The 14,255-nt window shown below is 46.3% G+C and overlaps 1 protein-coding gene across 2 annotated transcripts in view; it reads right to left on the bottom strand.

Moving 5' to 3' along the window:
• Positions 1–13,582, bottom strand: part of BICD2 (BICD cargo adaptor 2) — a gene marked incomplete at both ends in the record, with an annotated part of 88,698 nt that extends 75,116 nt beyond the window's left edge. For both annotated transcript variants that reach the window (XM_080350634.1, XM_080350633.1), the window contains one exon: positions 13,343–13,582. In XM_080350634.1, coding sequence (XP_080206760.1) covers positions 13,343–13,582 — 240 coding nt within the window. The remainder of the gene's footprint in view (positions 1–13,342) is intronic.
• Between the last annotated feature and the right edge of the window lie 673 nt (positions 13,583–14,255).

The raw sequence follows: 14,255 nt of genomic DNA, 5'->3' as shown, positions 1-14,255 counted from the left end.
TGAAACTCTCCAGCAAAGTTTATTTGGAAAGCAGAAACAACACCCTTTCCAAAACTTTAGAAGACTACAGGGGGGCTGGGAAAAGAGAGAAGGGGAAGAGTGACGGAACAAGAAGTGACATCCTCCAGCCCCACCGCTCCAGGAAGGACGTTCCTATTAACACAATGCTTGGGTACTCAGAGGGAATGTTTTGATAATACAAAATAAACAAAGATTATAAACAAAGATTTAAGAAAGATTTAACATTACCATTTCAGTCACTAGCTCCTATTCTCATTTTTGCTCTCCCTTACCCTTTCTTCCCACTCAACTGGCAGCTACCAAGATCTACCTAAGAGATTGATTTACACATCCTTTCGTTATATATTAAAAACTCGATGATCATAAACATCTTTCAAAAATCATTCTTAAAAGCAGCAGATTTAAGGTAATAAACACTTGAGCTTTTTCAGTCTTCCTCCTAATGCTACAGTTTCTCAGACATGCAAATGTACACACAGAAAGGAGCAAAAATACAAGCAGCTGCCTCCTGTTGCAAGATATTCACCCCACATCTATGCCTTATTAACTTCCAATGTAATACAGAAATCTATTAGTTGTGTGTCATGGGGATATCTGTGTTTACAATTTGGATTGATGCCTTCAAAGAGATTTCTCAATGCGGTTCACCAAGGTCATGTTAAATTAGCCAAGTCCTTCCATTCAGTATTTAATTGCCTGTACTGTAGTGCAAATGCGAGAGAAAGCGCTAATTACATGGACTGTATTTGGGAGTTTTATCAAGAATTGCTTAAGTACATTAAGTTTTACCTGAAAACAAAATTTGGGAATTTCAGGATGTTATTTCCTTTCTCAAAGGTAACAAGAATTAGAAATTCTAACCTTAAACAGAATTAAAGAAGGAATGGATTTAAGATTAAACTCCAGTAGTAGGAAAACAAAGTCTCAAATCCCTTTCCTTCAATTTACCTTCTCACAAATTTAATGAGGGAAATCTGTAAACTAAGGATGCAAGAGGACAGTTTAAAGACTAAGTTTGCTGTTTCAAAAAGCAAAGGAGCGATTCCAATTCCATGAGGTTTTTTTCTTGTTTCCAAACGGACAGAATTCAACACACTTCCACTGGTTTATTTGAAACAGCTGTGCTCACAACACAGCCATTCCCATTTCCTGCCCAGAAAACATTCCCAGCCCATTTAAAATAAAGGAGGGAGGAAAAACAAGACACAAATCTGGTACTGCAACTGCAGAACAAAATCCAAGTGTTCACAGGGGTGTCTCCCTGAACTTCCATGTGCCCACGCGCCCACCAAGCACCGAGACACGGCTCCAAGGAAATGCTAATATATCACTTTCCTGTTATTGGAGAAGAAAGGTCGTTGCAGTCTTGGTCATTAGGTTTCAGGGTCTGCCTGCATTCCCATTAAATCTCCCGTTTTGTATGTAATTAGAGCAAAACACAGACTACGCTTTTCTGCTGGTTTTAGAAACGTCGAAACAAAGGCTCTTTGAAAGAGCAAGTTTTAACTCTCATTAAACTCAAAGCAGCTACAGAGTTAAGGGTATGATTTTGTGCATGCATTTGTTTATATAAGGAGCTTCAAAGTATGAACGTCTGTAAAAGGTTAGATGCTCAGTTAATACTTCAGACATCCATATACAAAACTGTCTCATGACCATCAGAAGTCTCAAATTATTTTGCACTTAAAACTCCACTACTGGAGTCACGTAATTCATCCTTTTCAGGAGAAAAGGTCAAAATGCAGGGGCACTTCAGGTACTTTCTATTACAGCCTCTGCGGGTGCACGAAAGAAATAAGTCAACCTAATTCTCAATTCCTCCTTCCGCTCTCTTCATTTCAAAAAACTGTAGGTGTGAGGGGGTTTGTTTCTTTTAAAGGCACAATTCTTGATATCTTGGCATTGAAGACTGGCAACACTGCAGTGCGCAAAGCCAAGATTTTGGCTATGAGGAACTGTATTTGAGGCTAGACGGGCAGTGCTTTCATGCTTGTCTGCCAGGAATGGGTTTGCTGCACAAGTGTGGGCACAGAGATCAGCACATCCCGTGCGAGCCCAGCACACGGTAGAAAAGGGGTCTTAATGATTTATTAAGCCCCCTGACTCCAATTCTTTCTTCTTGCAAGACTGCCATAACTCACCTATGAAACAGTCATATTGGACTGGCCTCCGCTCCCACTGAAGTCCCAGGTGATCTTGTCACAACTGAATAAGCAGATGCTAGAGCAATTTCACTAATTAGGAAAAGCAAATTACAATTCTGCTTTCATTGGCTCTGTGTAACCTTTGCAGTTGACATGAGGCATTAGATAAGTGCTTTCCTGCCCACCTGAAATGGTTTTGATTACAAAAATGCCAGGAGGAAAAGACCATTATATCCTAACACAAGAAGCCTGAAAAACTCAGAGATGTTTGCCAAAACAATGACACAAAAATCAGGCAAGTTTGGATTTAAAGTCTTATTAAAGATACACAAGAAATCGTGAATCAAAACAATAAGGCCAGGGTAATACTTGAAACTGCAATCTACTGTACTTATCTTTTCTTTGCCATGAGGAAAGCGAGGCCTCCCCATAAACACAGAAGCAATGCCGAATAAACCTGACACAGCAAGGGGATTTTCCGACTTAACAAAACGTTCTGGTTTTCATGCACTTGAAGTTAACTCGTTGACACTATTTAAATGCAGATTTTGTGTTGCTATACAGTTATGCTAAAGATCCCACTTTCACATTAGGTGTACTTGTTATGTACACCATAGAACAGATTTTTACATGACAGGATCTCATTCATCTCGAAAACCAACCAGCCATTCAAATTTCAGAACAACCATCCATATTGTTATGAAAGACCAGAAAGCCGGCCGACAAAAGCTAGAGCAGGCGGATTTATTTAAGATCACAAAGCTTATCGTTCCATTATAATTGGGAGAAAAGAAAATCGCCGTATTTTTCTAGAGGACAAGGCCAGGACAAAGCCTTCTTAAGGGCACTAACGCTTCAGAGGGTGCACAAAGGTTCGCGTTTTCTTATGTGTTTCGTCACACTAAATATGTTGCTGCATTCCAAATGCAAATTCTTCTTTAAAACCCTCTGCAGCTGGAAGATGTGGGAAAATCTTCCCGTACCACTGGCTGACAGAATGAAAACCATCACCAAATGTGTAAAATGCACTTGTGCAATGAGAGATGTCAGAGACTGAAGCCACAAAGGTTTGAGGACAAAGCAACACACATGAAGGAATAGGTGTTTGATGAAGGGAAAAATGACACCTCTTGTTATAGGTCAAGCCTCGCTGTTATTGATGTTACAGCTGTTAAATTATGTACCTTTATATAAATTTGAAGGGGACAAAAGAAAATTTGAGCTGGAAATGAATAGATCCATCTTTGTTCCTCACTTCGAGATAAGTTATTTATGTGAAAAATTATTGCCTGATTTTAACAGCCAAGAATGCTTAATTTTAAGTACTTCTTGGTTAAAAAGCAACACTTTATGAAAGCATCACCAAAGGGAGGCAAGCAGAACTGCTTGCACAGCTGCTGGAACACAGTTAACTAAGACGTGAGTCAGACTGGAGCCTTTATTCACATAGCTATGTGTCTCAGAAAGCTACTGGATTAAACCGTGCCAGAGAAAAGTTTAAATCGGGATCACTGCTGAATTATTTCAGCTAAATCAGAGACCAAAATTTATTTAGAGAGGTATGTTTTGGCAAAATCATCTTTCTTCTTTTGATAGTACGTACCAAAGCTGAGCGCACATGCTATACGACGCTGCTTTTTTCCGCTCACTGCCCCTCGGGGACAGTTGTGCTCATCCTACAATAGCCGAGTCCCATTTCAAAGGCCAGAATACCCCTCCAAATGGCATCAGAACAAACCACAATATAATTAGATGCCGACTGCTTGAAAATGCATTCCCCGTGTTTCCTTCCTAGCATCACAGTGCCATAAAGCTTCTCTCACAGCTACTGGCAGGGCCCTGGCAAGAGCTGGGTTGTGCTGCACACACCTCACCGAGCATCACAACCAAATCCCTCCTTCAAAACACACATAGCCCTGTGTGGGGGGAGTGCAAGACATCAACAGAACAAGCTCCAAACAAACAGAATCCATTGATCATTTGACAACAAAAAGGATTTTGACCTTGAGAAGAGAGTAAAATCAGATGTAACAAACTCTCTGTGCACAGGAAACAAAGAAACTTCTTAGGTTTTGGCAAGATAGATGGCAGTTGTTTTATTTGTAGCAATAGTGAAGAAATAAGGTTATTCGTTCATTAGGTCAATGCACTTCTCTGCCTCGGGGCCAGAGCTGAACTCCAGGATCGGTCACTGACAGACAGGACACGCAGAGATAGTTCCCAATGAATTTACTGTAATACTGCCCTGCTGCCTACGGCAGAGCACCCAGCACCACTCCATAGGCTCCACCACTCCATTGCCAAGATCCACGCTGCACGTTGGCAGCAATTAAGGGGTAAAACCAAAAGACTGAAGGAGACAGAGAACTGTGGCATATTGCAGAGGCTGGGGCATACACCACAAGTGCAGCACACCACCAGACATGCCATTTGCTTCGGCGAGAGCTTTATCAGTCCCAACACAGTGCAGTCCTCCCCGACCCAAGTGTGAAATACAGCCACGAGAACTGCAGAGAAACCACATCCATTCACACAGAACCACAGAATGTCAGGGGTTGGAAGGGACCTGGAAAGCTCATCCAGTGCAATCCCCCCATGGAGCAGGAACACCCAGATGAGGTTACACAGGAAGGTGTCCAGGCGGGTTGGAATGTCTGCACAGAAGGAGACTCCACAACCCCCTGGGCAGCCTGGGCCAGGCTCTGCCATCCTCACCAGGAACAAGTTTTTCTCATCTTTCAGTGGAACCTCCTGTGTTCCAGTTTGCACCCATTGCCCCTTGTCCTGTCACTGGTTGTCACCAGAAGAGCCTGGCTCCATCCTCCTGACACTCCCCCTTTCCATATTGATCCCCAGGAATGAGTCCCCCCTCAGTGTCCTCTTGTCCAGCTCCAGAGCCCCAGCTCCCTCAGCCTTTCCTCACACGGGAGATGCTCCACTCCCTGCAGCATCTTGGCTGCGCTGGACTCTCTCCAGCAGTTCCCTGTTCTGCTGGAACTGAGGGGCCACAACTGGACACAATATTCCAGGTGTGGTCTCCCCAGGGCAGAGCAGAGGGGCAGGAGAACCTCTCTGACCTACTGACCACCCCCTTCTAACCCACCCCAGGTATCATTGGCTTCCTGGCCACAAGGGCCCAGTGCTGGCTCATGGTCACCCTGCTGTCCCAGGACCCCCAGGTTGCTCCAACTATCTCTGGGCCAAAGATTCCCACTGAGGCCCATGAGCAGACACACAGACCCCAGAGCCAAACGGTTTTCTGTGTAAAGGACCCTCTACATGTGACATGGGTCCCTGCTTCCCCAGAGCCACAGTGCCAAATCCCGCTGGTTCATGGGCAAGCCAGACCGCAGCCTTTAGCAGATTCTTCAGGTAGTCTGCAACCTTCAGGTGCCATTTGCCCTCTCCAAAGCGATGCCTGTGTGGGGGGTGAGCCTGGCACACGGGGGGTGTGGAGTCAGACTCCCCTGCCTGGGCTGTATTTCAGTCAGAGTAGGGAAAACAGATGGCAAGAGAGGAGGGGAAGGAAAGCAGGAGGCGGAAAGAAGACAGACAAGAGCTAGAGGAAGGGGAAAATGAGAAAAAAAGGAGCAGCTCTGCAGCGATTACAGTTAAAACTTCAGCTATTCTCTGAAATGGATGGTCCTGCATTCATTTGGATGGCAAAGTTTATTTATGTCACTTCCCTCTGCTAAGGTTTTGTGGATCATATTTCAAACCCACATTATATTCCTCTGTTGCTGGGTTACCAGATCTGAACAAACAATTCTCCGCAGTCTGCCAAAAGCAGAGAAAGCAAGCGAATGAATGCCTGGAGGATGCATCACACTCTGGAAGTCATCTTGTGGCCCCACGCTGCTACAGATTAGTCACAACTTCACATACAGTAGAGTGAAAGAGGAAATGGTGAATCCATTAACTCCGGGGCAGCACGCAGACCCAGAAACTGCTATTCCCACCCACTCGCCCCTTTTTAGGGAAACCAGGCAATTTTCCAAGTCATTATAATTTTCTTTCACATTCAAAGAAAAATGGTCCTAAATTCAAAGAGATAAATGAAGTATTAACATCCCTGAAACGACTGAGTTTGTTTCAGCAGATGCTGAAATGGCAAGCGAGAATCGTAATTTGAAATGAGTAAACTGCAGTTATCACCCTAGTAGAGCTGCATGAAAACTCCCATGTGACAAAACACCAATGACTGTAGGTTTGAGACCTTCAGTTTCCAAGCGGGACCTCTGCCACACCAGGGGCTGCACAAGCTTCTGCTTCAGGGCTGTGGGAACACGCAGCCGTCACCCACGCAGCGGTGCCCACTAGAAACCCCCAGCAATACCGCTTTGAAGAAGGCTGCCCTGCAGCATCTGCAGAGAGAGGCTGCAGCATGAGGTGCTTGAACTGGTGTTTCTTGTGCTGCTCTGTGGCTTGAGCCACCAAGATGCTGAAGGGAGTGGAGCATCTCCTGTGTGAGGAAAGGCTGAGGGAGCTGGGGCTCTGGAGCTGGACAAGAGGACACTGAGGGGGGACTCATTGCTAGGGATCAATATGGAAAGGGGGAGTGTCAGGAGGATGGAGCCAGGCTCTTCTGGTGACAACCAGTGACAGGACAAGGGGCAATGGGTGCAAACTGGAACACAGGAGGTTCTGTGGCAGAGCCTGGCCCAGGCTGCCCAGGGAGTTGTGGAGTCTCCTTCTGTGCAGACATTCCAACCTGCCTGGACACCTTCCTGTGTAACCTCATCTGGGTGTTCCTGCTCCACGGGGGGATTGCACTGGGTGAGCTTTCCAGGTCCCTTCCGATTCCTGACATGCTGGGATTCTGTGCGCTCCTGCCCCAGCTGCTGAGCCCTTCGCCATGTTTTCTGAATGCCCCGGCAGCCCCTCCATCCCACCCACAGAGCCTCAGCTCTGCAGTGCCCTCAGCCCGGACTGAGCACTGAAGGATGCCCAATGTAAGTCTCTAATATGAACAGCTTATCTGAGTAAAGACAAAAAGCGCTGCAAGAGAGACTACATCCCAGTACAGATCCTCACCATACCCTCCAGCCTGACGGTGATGCTGTTGCCACCATCAAACTGAGCAGCAAAACTTGCTTAAGATGCTCTTCTCATCACCTGTTTGCTGTTGCTGTAGCACGCTGCTGGTGAGGTGGTACCTGCACAACCACATACAGCATGTCTGTGAACCAAATTGGGGAAAAGACCTAATTCAAAACCAAAAAGGATCTGTTAACAATAAAACAACAACTAAAAAACCAAAACCAACAACAAAGTAAAAGAATAAAGAGGAAAATCTGTTTCTGTTCCATAGTGCAGTTGCCTGTATCCCCTCCACCAGGACAGCAAACACTCAGTGCTGCCACACTTCCAGAGGAAAAATACGTAGCAAATGGAACTACTGCTGCCAAACTTTTCTTTCATGAAACCTTGGGTTTAATCTAATGTAGAAAATTAGAGACAAATAATGTAATGTTTGCTGGAAGGTCAGGGACAGGCCTCACTCTGGGCCAAGGCAAAAACAAGCATCACAAAACAAAAATGAAACACCCCATTTCAGCAAGACCCAGCTCTCAGCTCAGACGACAGCACCTTAGGGAAAACCACTCGTCCGGAAACATAGAGGTTTTTTAATAATTCCACCTAAAGGTCCTTACTGTTGAGCCAAATATTTATAGATGTTCTATTACACAAGGTATAGTGAATTTTATCAGAAAAGCCCAAGAAGAAAACTTGGCAATTTTACAATAAAATAATATGAAATCATCACTTTGAGAATGTTATTATTTCTGATTTTTAAGAAAGGCAGTTCAAGCAATAGTGGCAAAGAAAATGAAGTTAGCAACACGAAGCCTTAGAGATTACTATTTCTAGTACAGCAGGAAAAACTGGAATGTTCAGCTCTTCGGGCTTTGCTTTTTCCAGAATAAGGATATGTAAGAAAAGTAGCTTTTCCAAAACCCTGTATTAAGTGTCTTTATACCACTGTAGAGAACAGATTAAATTACAGGTGGCTCTACTCTCAATGTAAACCAACTATAACTTATCAAAATATAAGAAGCTTAGTTTACGTGGGAATATTTTGCTTACCCCAACTGCAGTTTTCAGTCTGATTTTACACTAGAGACAGCAATTCTGTTCTCTTCTTACATTCCAAGTGTGGCAGGTGTTGGAGTCCAAGTAACAATCACTATTAAATCCACAAGGCAGGTTCACAGCACTATAACTATTTTCCATTAGTATGTGCAAAACTGGTATCAGTTCCCCAACATCAATTTGTAATTGTACTTTTCTTATTCTGGATTTACATTCATATAACCAGAATTGAGTTTTGTCTAAAACCAAAAAGAAATCAAAACAAACCAAACAAAATAACCCAACACAAAATAATTCCTTTACTTCATGTGCTAAACCTTTGGTTTTAACAGCACGGGAAGGGTAGAGGTAATCTCAAGTGTCATTACAGTCCTTCCCTTTCAGCAGCAATCAATGTGACACCTGAATATCTGGTAGGAAACTGCAGAGGTGTATCTGAGGCCTTAGAGGTATTACTACGGAACATCATTATTTACCACCGTTAAATAGAAAGACCTGGCCAATCCAGCACTGAACTATGAGCACAGAGGATTTAATCCCAGCCTACTTCTGACTTATTAGGTGACTATAGGCTGGCCATTTCTTCCCTCTTTGTCCTTATATTCTAACACACAAAATGAGCATAGCAGTACAACAGCATAATTGGTAAAAGGCTTTGAAAATGGATACATCCAGTGAGGAAAATCACTGCTACTTCAGTAACCAGCTTATATGTCTGTTTATAAGGTATGCAGCATTATATAAGGCATACAGGAAAGGGAACAATTTCTCCTCCACTTTTGAAGGTGCACAGTTAAAGCATTAAACCAATCTGGATAAAGTATCACATATCCAAATAATCGTTACATATGTAAGTGAATTAAGCAAAGCAAAACTTCCACTAGTGACCACAGATACTGTACAGTCCACTAAGCAGAATAAATATTACACCTGGGCATGTATCACCTCAGTTGCATAGTCCACCGCCCCTTAGCTTAATGGGAAATTAAGCAGCAAGGTGCTGTTTGAATCTTTCCTTCAAATACAGTTTCCAAGCCTACCCGGGAATCCTCTACAGAGAATTCATATCATGGCATAAAGTCAATACGTGATCCTTAAAGGCAAAAAACAGAAACAAGAGTCACTGCCACCCTACAGAGAAATGCAGAGGCATGTACAGAGCAATGCCACCCTTCATTGTAAGCTCCCCTCACCTCCCTTAAACAACATATACATCACATTAATTGTGCTGTACTGACACATGCTTTTAGACTTTAAGGACAGCCACAATCTACTTGCATACTTTTACATTATTATAGAAATAAATTATTCATCATATAATGCCCGTGCTTTCCAAGGGACTTCAAGGCAAGTAGACCATCACCAATACAACATAACCACCTAACCAGAAAGGAGCTTTGGACAGCAGCCGGTTTCATAACCGAGCTAATAGTTAGAAATCTGACGTATCAAAAGCAGCGTGAAAGTACTGAATGAGGCAGATAACCCCTTTTCCAGTCTAATATTCCACGACACTTTCCTCTGCTAATCATCAGGAATGCCAATAACTGAATCTCAGACAATCACTTCTGTGAGCTGGAGCACACAAAGAGCTGATCCTACGTTATCTTCCCTGTAACTACAGAAATCCCGGCTCCAGCAGGTAGGCAGCCCTATAATTTCTACAATTAGCACCATCACAGACAAAGGCTCACACGGTGACTTACTAGTTGAACACAGCCTACAGAAACAAATCCTTATTACTTCACCTCCTAGAGGGGAAAAAAAAATAACAATAAAACTTATATGTATACAATGTGATGCAGTATTTCACTACAAGAAAACCAGTAGCTTATTGCTCTGAACTAGGGAAAACTTATTTATCTACAGTGTTTAAAAGTTTGAAATCAATTCCTTTTTACAAAAGCAAAGGTGGGACTCAAGATAACAAATTAGTTTACCTGGGAGACAGTTGGTATTTAAAATTAGTTCTCTCAAATGAATGTGACAGAAGAAATGAAGCACAAATTACCATAAAACATATGAGATCAAAACAGCATGCAAACAGGTAAAAGGACAAGCTCAGGGAAGACTCGACAATATATCAAGGACCCTGACTAAAGTCAGGCTGGTGTGGAGCCTCAGTGCAAGGGCAGGACAGCTGCCCAGTTTCACCAGTAGGACTTGAACTGCAAATACTGGCTGCACACAAACAGCTTTACAAAATGGGTACAGCTCTGAGGATGCCATCTGTGTTTACCAAAGGGATAAAACTGTGGAGGTGAAGGCTATGAAATTCTGCCACAGCCAAGGATGGGGTCAGGTAGGAGAACCTGGCCAGAAATCTATGGAAGATCTGGCAACTGTAGCAGAAAAGCCTGTACTTTCAACAAAATATGTTACAAAGTTCCCATGCTCAGAGCCCATTTAACTACAGTATGAACAGGGCCGTGATATGGGGTGCCTCATAACATTAAACAAATTAAAGTATATCCAAACCTACAACGCCCAGCAGGACAGAAAGCTTGGCCGTGTGCCTGCACAGCACTCAGCATAACATGGCCTTGTGCTACTGAAGTCTCCAGATGTAGTAGAGCGAACAACACAAGATTATTTAGAGAGACTAGAATTGCTGTATTTTAAAAGGCTGCAAGATGTCACAGTTAAGGAGCAAGAGATGGAAAGCGCTCCTGTTCTAGTCAGACATGCCACCATCAACCCCATGTCTTTCCCAAGAACAACCGCAGGTAACCCAAGGTGGAGTCCCTGTAGGTTGGAGCATGACGTGTAGCAAGTCTTGCATGCAAGGCTCCTCCAGCCAAGCCTGGGAAAAGCAAGTTGCATAAACAGCAAAGCTGATAAACTCCTCCTCTGAAGCATGCTTCATGCATTTGCTAGAGGTTTACAAGATATAATGCAGACCAGATTCCTCCACAGCATCACAAGCAAGCTAGAGGAGCAATGCTTTTTCCCTGCGTAGGTTAACTAGCAGAGTACTCAAGCTGTTCCCAAAACTGTATGCCTCCCAGGTTTTGACTTAATTACAACGGGACACGCACACACAAAGGAAATCCTTCAGAAAGTTAAAAGCAAAAAGGAATGAATCATTGCTGATCCTGCCATTTTAATTTTTTTTCAAATCTTTTACAAGCTTCTGAAGTTATACAGGCCTAAAAGAATGAAAAGAAGTTGTCTTCAAGCCTTTTTCCATCAAAAAGCCAACGTATGTAATGCCCAAGTGTTCAAAGCACAGCCCAGTGAATAAAGCGCTGCTTGTGACGGAGGCAACCAGGCTCCCTCCCGTGGGTCAGGCACCGGCTTGCTCAAAGATGCTGGGCCACTCCCTTCACCTCTCAATGCCACATTCCCCATCCCACCTACCAAACGGGTTTACTGACTTCTCTTTGCCTTTAGCACAAGTTCTATTGCGCTCACCTTCTTTTCAAGGCTCCTCTACCCTTGACTCTCATGTAGCATCTCTGCTACTGTATGCTGCTGTAACCACCTTTGTCTCAAGTGGCTTTAGTTAGAGCAGTTCATCAGTTCAGCTTGCATATTTAGTTAACAAGTTTATAGTCATGTAATTCAAAGTAATTAACCTCTTTTCTTTATGCTTCTTTAACATAATAAAAGCAGAATAAAGTTTTATTTACAAGACCAAAAGAAACACAGGATGCAGGAAGTGAGGGCGTTGACAGATTCAGCTGAATTTGTAGCAGTTTGTTTACTTCCCATTTGAAACCAGGTATTTTGACTTACTTGAAATCCATTTCCAACTGAATGAGTTTAAACCAAAAACCCAAAAGATACAGTTTGCACCCGTCAACTAAACCCACATATATTCACCTCTTAGGCTGTATAAAATCTTTTGCAATCAAGACAAGGCCTAAATCACTTGAAAATAAGCACGGGGTTTGCCTGCGCAGAAACAATCACCAGAATAACCAAAGGTACAGGCAGACAAACAAGTTCCCATGGGACATGCTAAGCAGCAGACTGGCAGGGGATGAGCTGTGCTCTCATAAGGAAAGCCAGCCATGTGTCTACATATTCTGGCAAGGGAGTGCCACTCCATGCACGGACTCTTCCTGAGGCAGCACTTTTCCTGTTTTCTAGACTGGAGAAGATCTTGCACGAGAATGGTATTAGGAAAAAATGCTTCCCAGAAAGGGTTGTCAGGCATTGGAACAGGCTGCCCAGGGCAGTGGTGGAGTCACCATCCCTGGAAGCATTTAAAAGGCACATAGATGAGGGTCTTAGGGACATGGGTTAGTGCTAGAGTTGGGCTATGGTTGGACTCAATGACCCTGAGGGTCTTGTCCAAATGAAATGATTCTATGATGTATGTGACAGTTGACCTAAGAAAATAGTATTTCTTCCGACAAACCTTAGTCCCCTGTACAGATTAGATCTGAAATATAATAACAATAATAATAATAATAATAATAATAATAATAATAATCCAACAACAGGGAGCTGCATCAAACCAAAGCTGTGTGAACTAAAGCCCGCTATATGATTGTCGTGCTGCTCGGCATGAAGGAAGCCATTAACACCAACGCAAGATCTCTCCCTCCGCACAACAGCAGGGATGTGGCAGCCGCCAAAGAGGCGCCCGGGCCCGCCGAGCCCCGGCGCTCCCCCGGGCCCTGCCCCGCCCGGGTCCCGGGTCCCGGGTCCCCGCTCCCCGCCGGGCGGCCGAGCGGCTCCGCGCCCGGTGCGGCCCGCGGCGAAACGGGCCGGGAAGAGAAAGCAGAGCATTGACGCGGTGCTCCCCCACGTCTCCGTGGCACAGGAGAGCGGTCAGGGGCACAAAAGCCTTTTTCTTTTTTTCTTTTTTCTCCCCTTTCCTTTCCCGGTGGGTTTAACCTCGCAGTCCGGAGCAAGAGCGAGGCCTGGGCGCTCTCCTCCAAATTCTGCGGGAGGGCGGGGGGAGGTTCGCCCTCCGACGGCCTCGCAGCAGCGCCGCGGCCCCTCAGCCCACCATCCCCGGGCTCCGAGCCGCCCATCTGTCTGCCCGCTGCCTCCCTGGGCCGCCTTTGTCCGCCCGCCCTTCGCGCCGGGCGCGGGCCGCCCCGCGGGGCAGGCACCTGCCGCCGCCTCACCTCCTTCAGCTGCTCCATCTCGCTGCGGATGGTCTCGTATTCCAGCTCCAGCTCCTCGTACTGCTGCTTCAGCTGCTGCTTCTCCTCCAGCACGGCCAACCCGTACTCCGCCGCCTGGATCTTCTCCCGGGTGGTCTCGCCCAGCTCCTGGAAGAGCCGCTTGATCTCGCTCCGCAGCCACTCGGGCTCCGACTCCATCACCAGCCTGGCGTACTCCTCTTCCTCCATGGCCAGCGACATGTCGACGGCCCCCGGCTGAGGCGGGCGGGCGAAAAGGCGAACGCGCAGCCCGTGTGCCGCTCCTAGCAGCGGCGCGGCCCGCGGGCGGCCATGGCAGAGCCCGCTCGGGCTGCCATCAACGGGCGAGGCGCCCGCTGCGCTGCGCCGCAGAGCCCCTCACGCCGCGCCGCCGCCGCTGCGGAACTCAGCCCGGGCGCCGACCGCAGTGAAATCATTCAAAAAGCACGGCCGGCCCGGCGCCCCGCGGCACGCTGGGCACGGTAGTTCGGCCCCGCCGCCGCCCCGCGGGGCGCTCCGCCCGCCGGACTGCAACTCCCAGCATGCACCGCGACGGGCGGGGGCGGGGGCGAGGGAGGAGAGCGGCCCCTGCTGGGCGGCGGCGGCCGCGCCCGCGGGAACGAGTCCGCTGGGCGGGGCCGAACAGCGACTGTAACGGCGCCGTCTGTCACGGCAGCGTCTGTCACGGCCGCGTCTGTCACGGCAGCGTCTGTCAGCCGCGGCGCCGGAAATTCAGAGAGTCACAGGATGTCAGGGGTTGGAAGGGCCCTGGAAAGCTCATCCAGTGCAATCCCCCATGGAGCAGGAACACCCAGATGAGGTTACACAGGAAGGTGTCCAGGCGGGTTGGAATGTCTGCACAGAAGGAGACTCCACAACCCCCCTGGGCAGCCTG

The sequence above is a fragment of the Nesoenas mayeri genome (assembly GCF_963082525.1).
Source record: "Nesoenas mayeri genome assembly, chromosome: 10".
In the NCBI taxonomy this organism is placed as follows: Eukaryota; Metazoa; Chordata; class Aves; order Columbiformes; family Columbidae; genus Nesoenas; species Nesoenas mayeri.
This window is presented reverse-complemented; position numbering and strand designations above follow the sequence as displayed.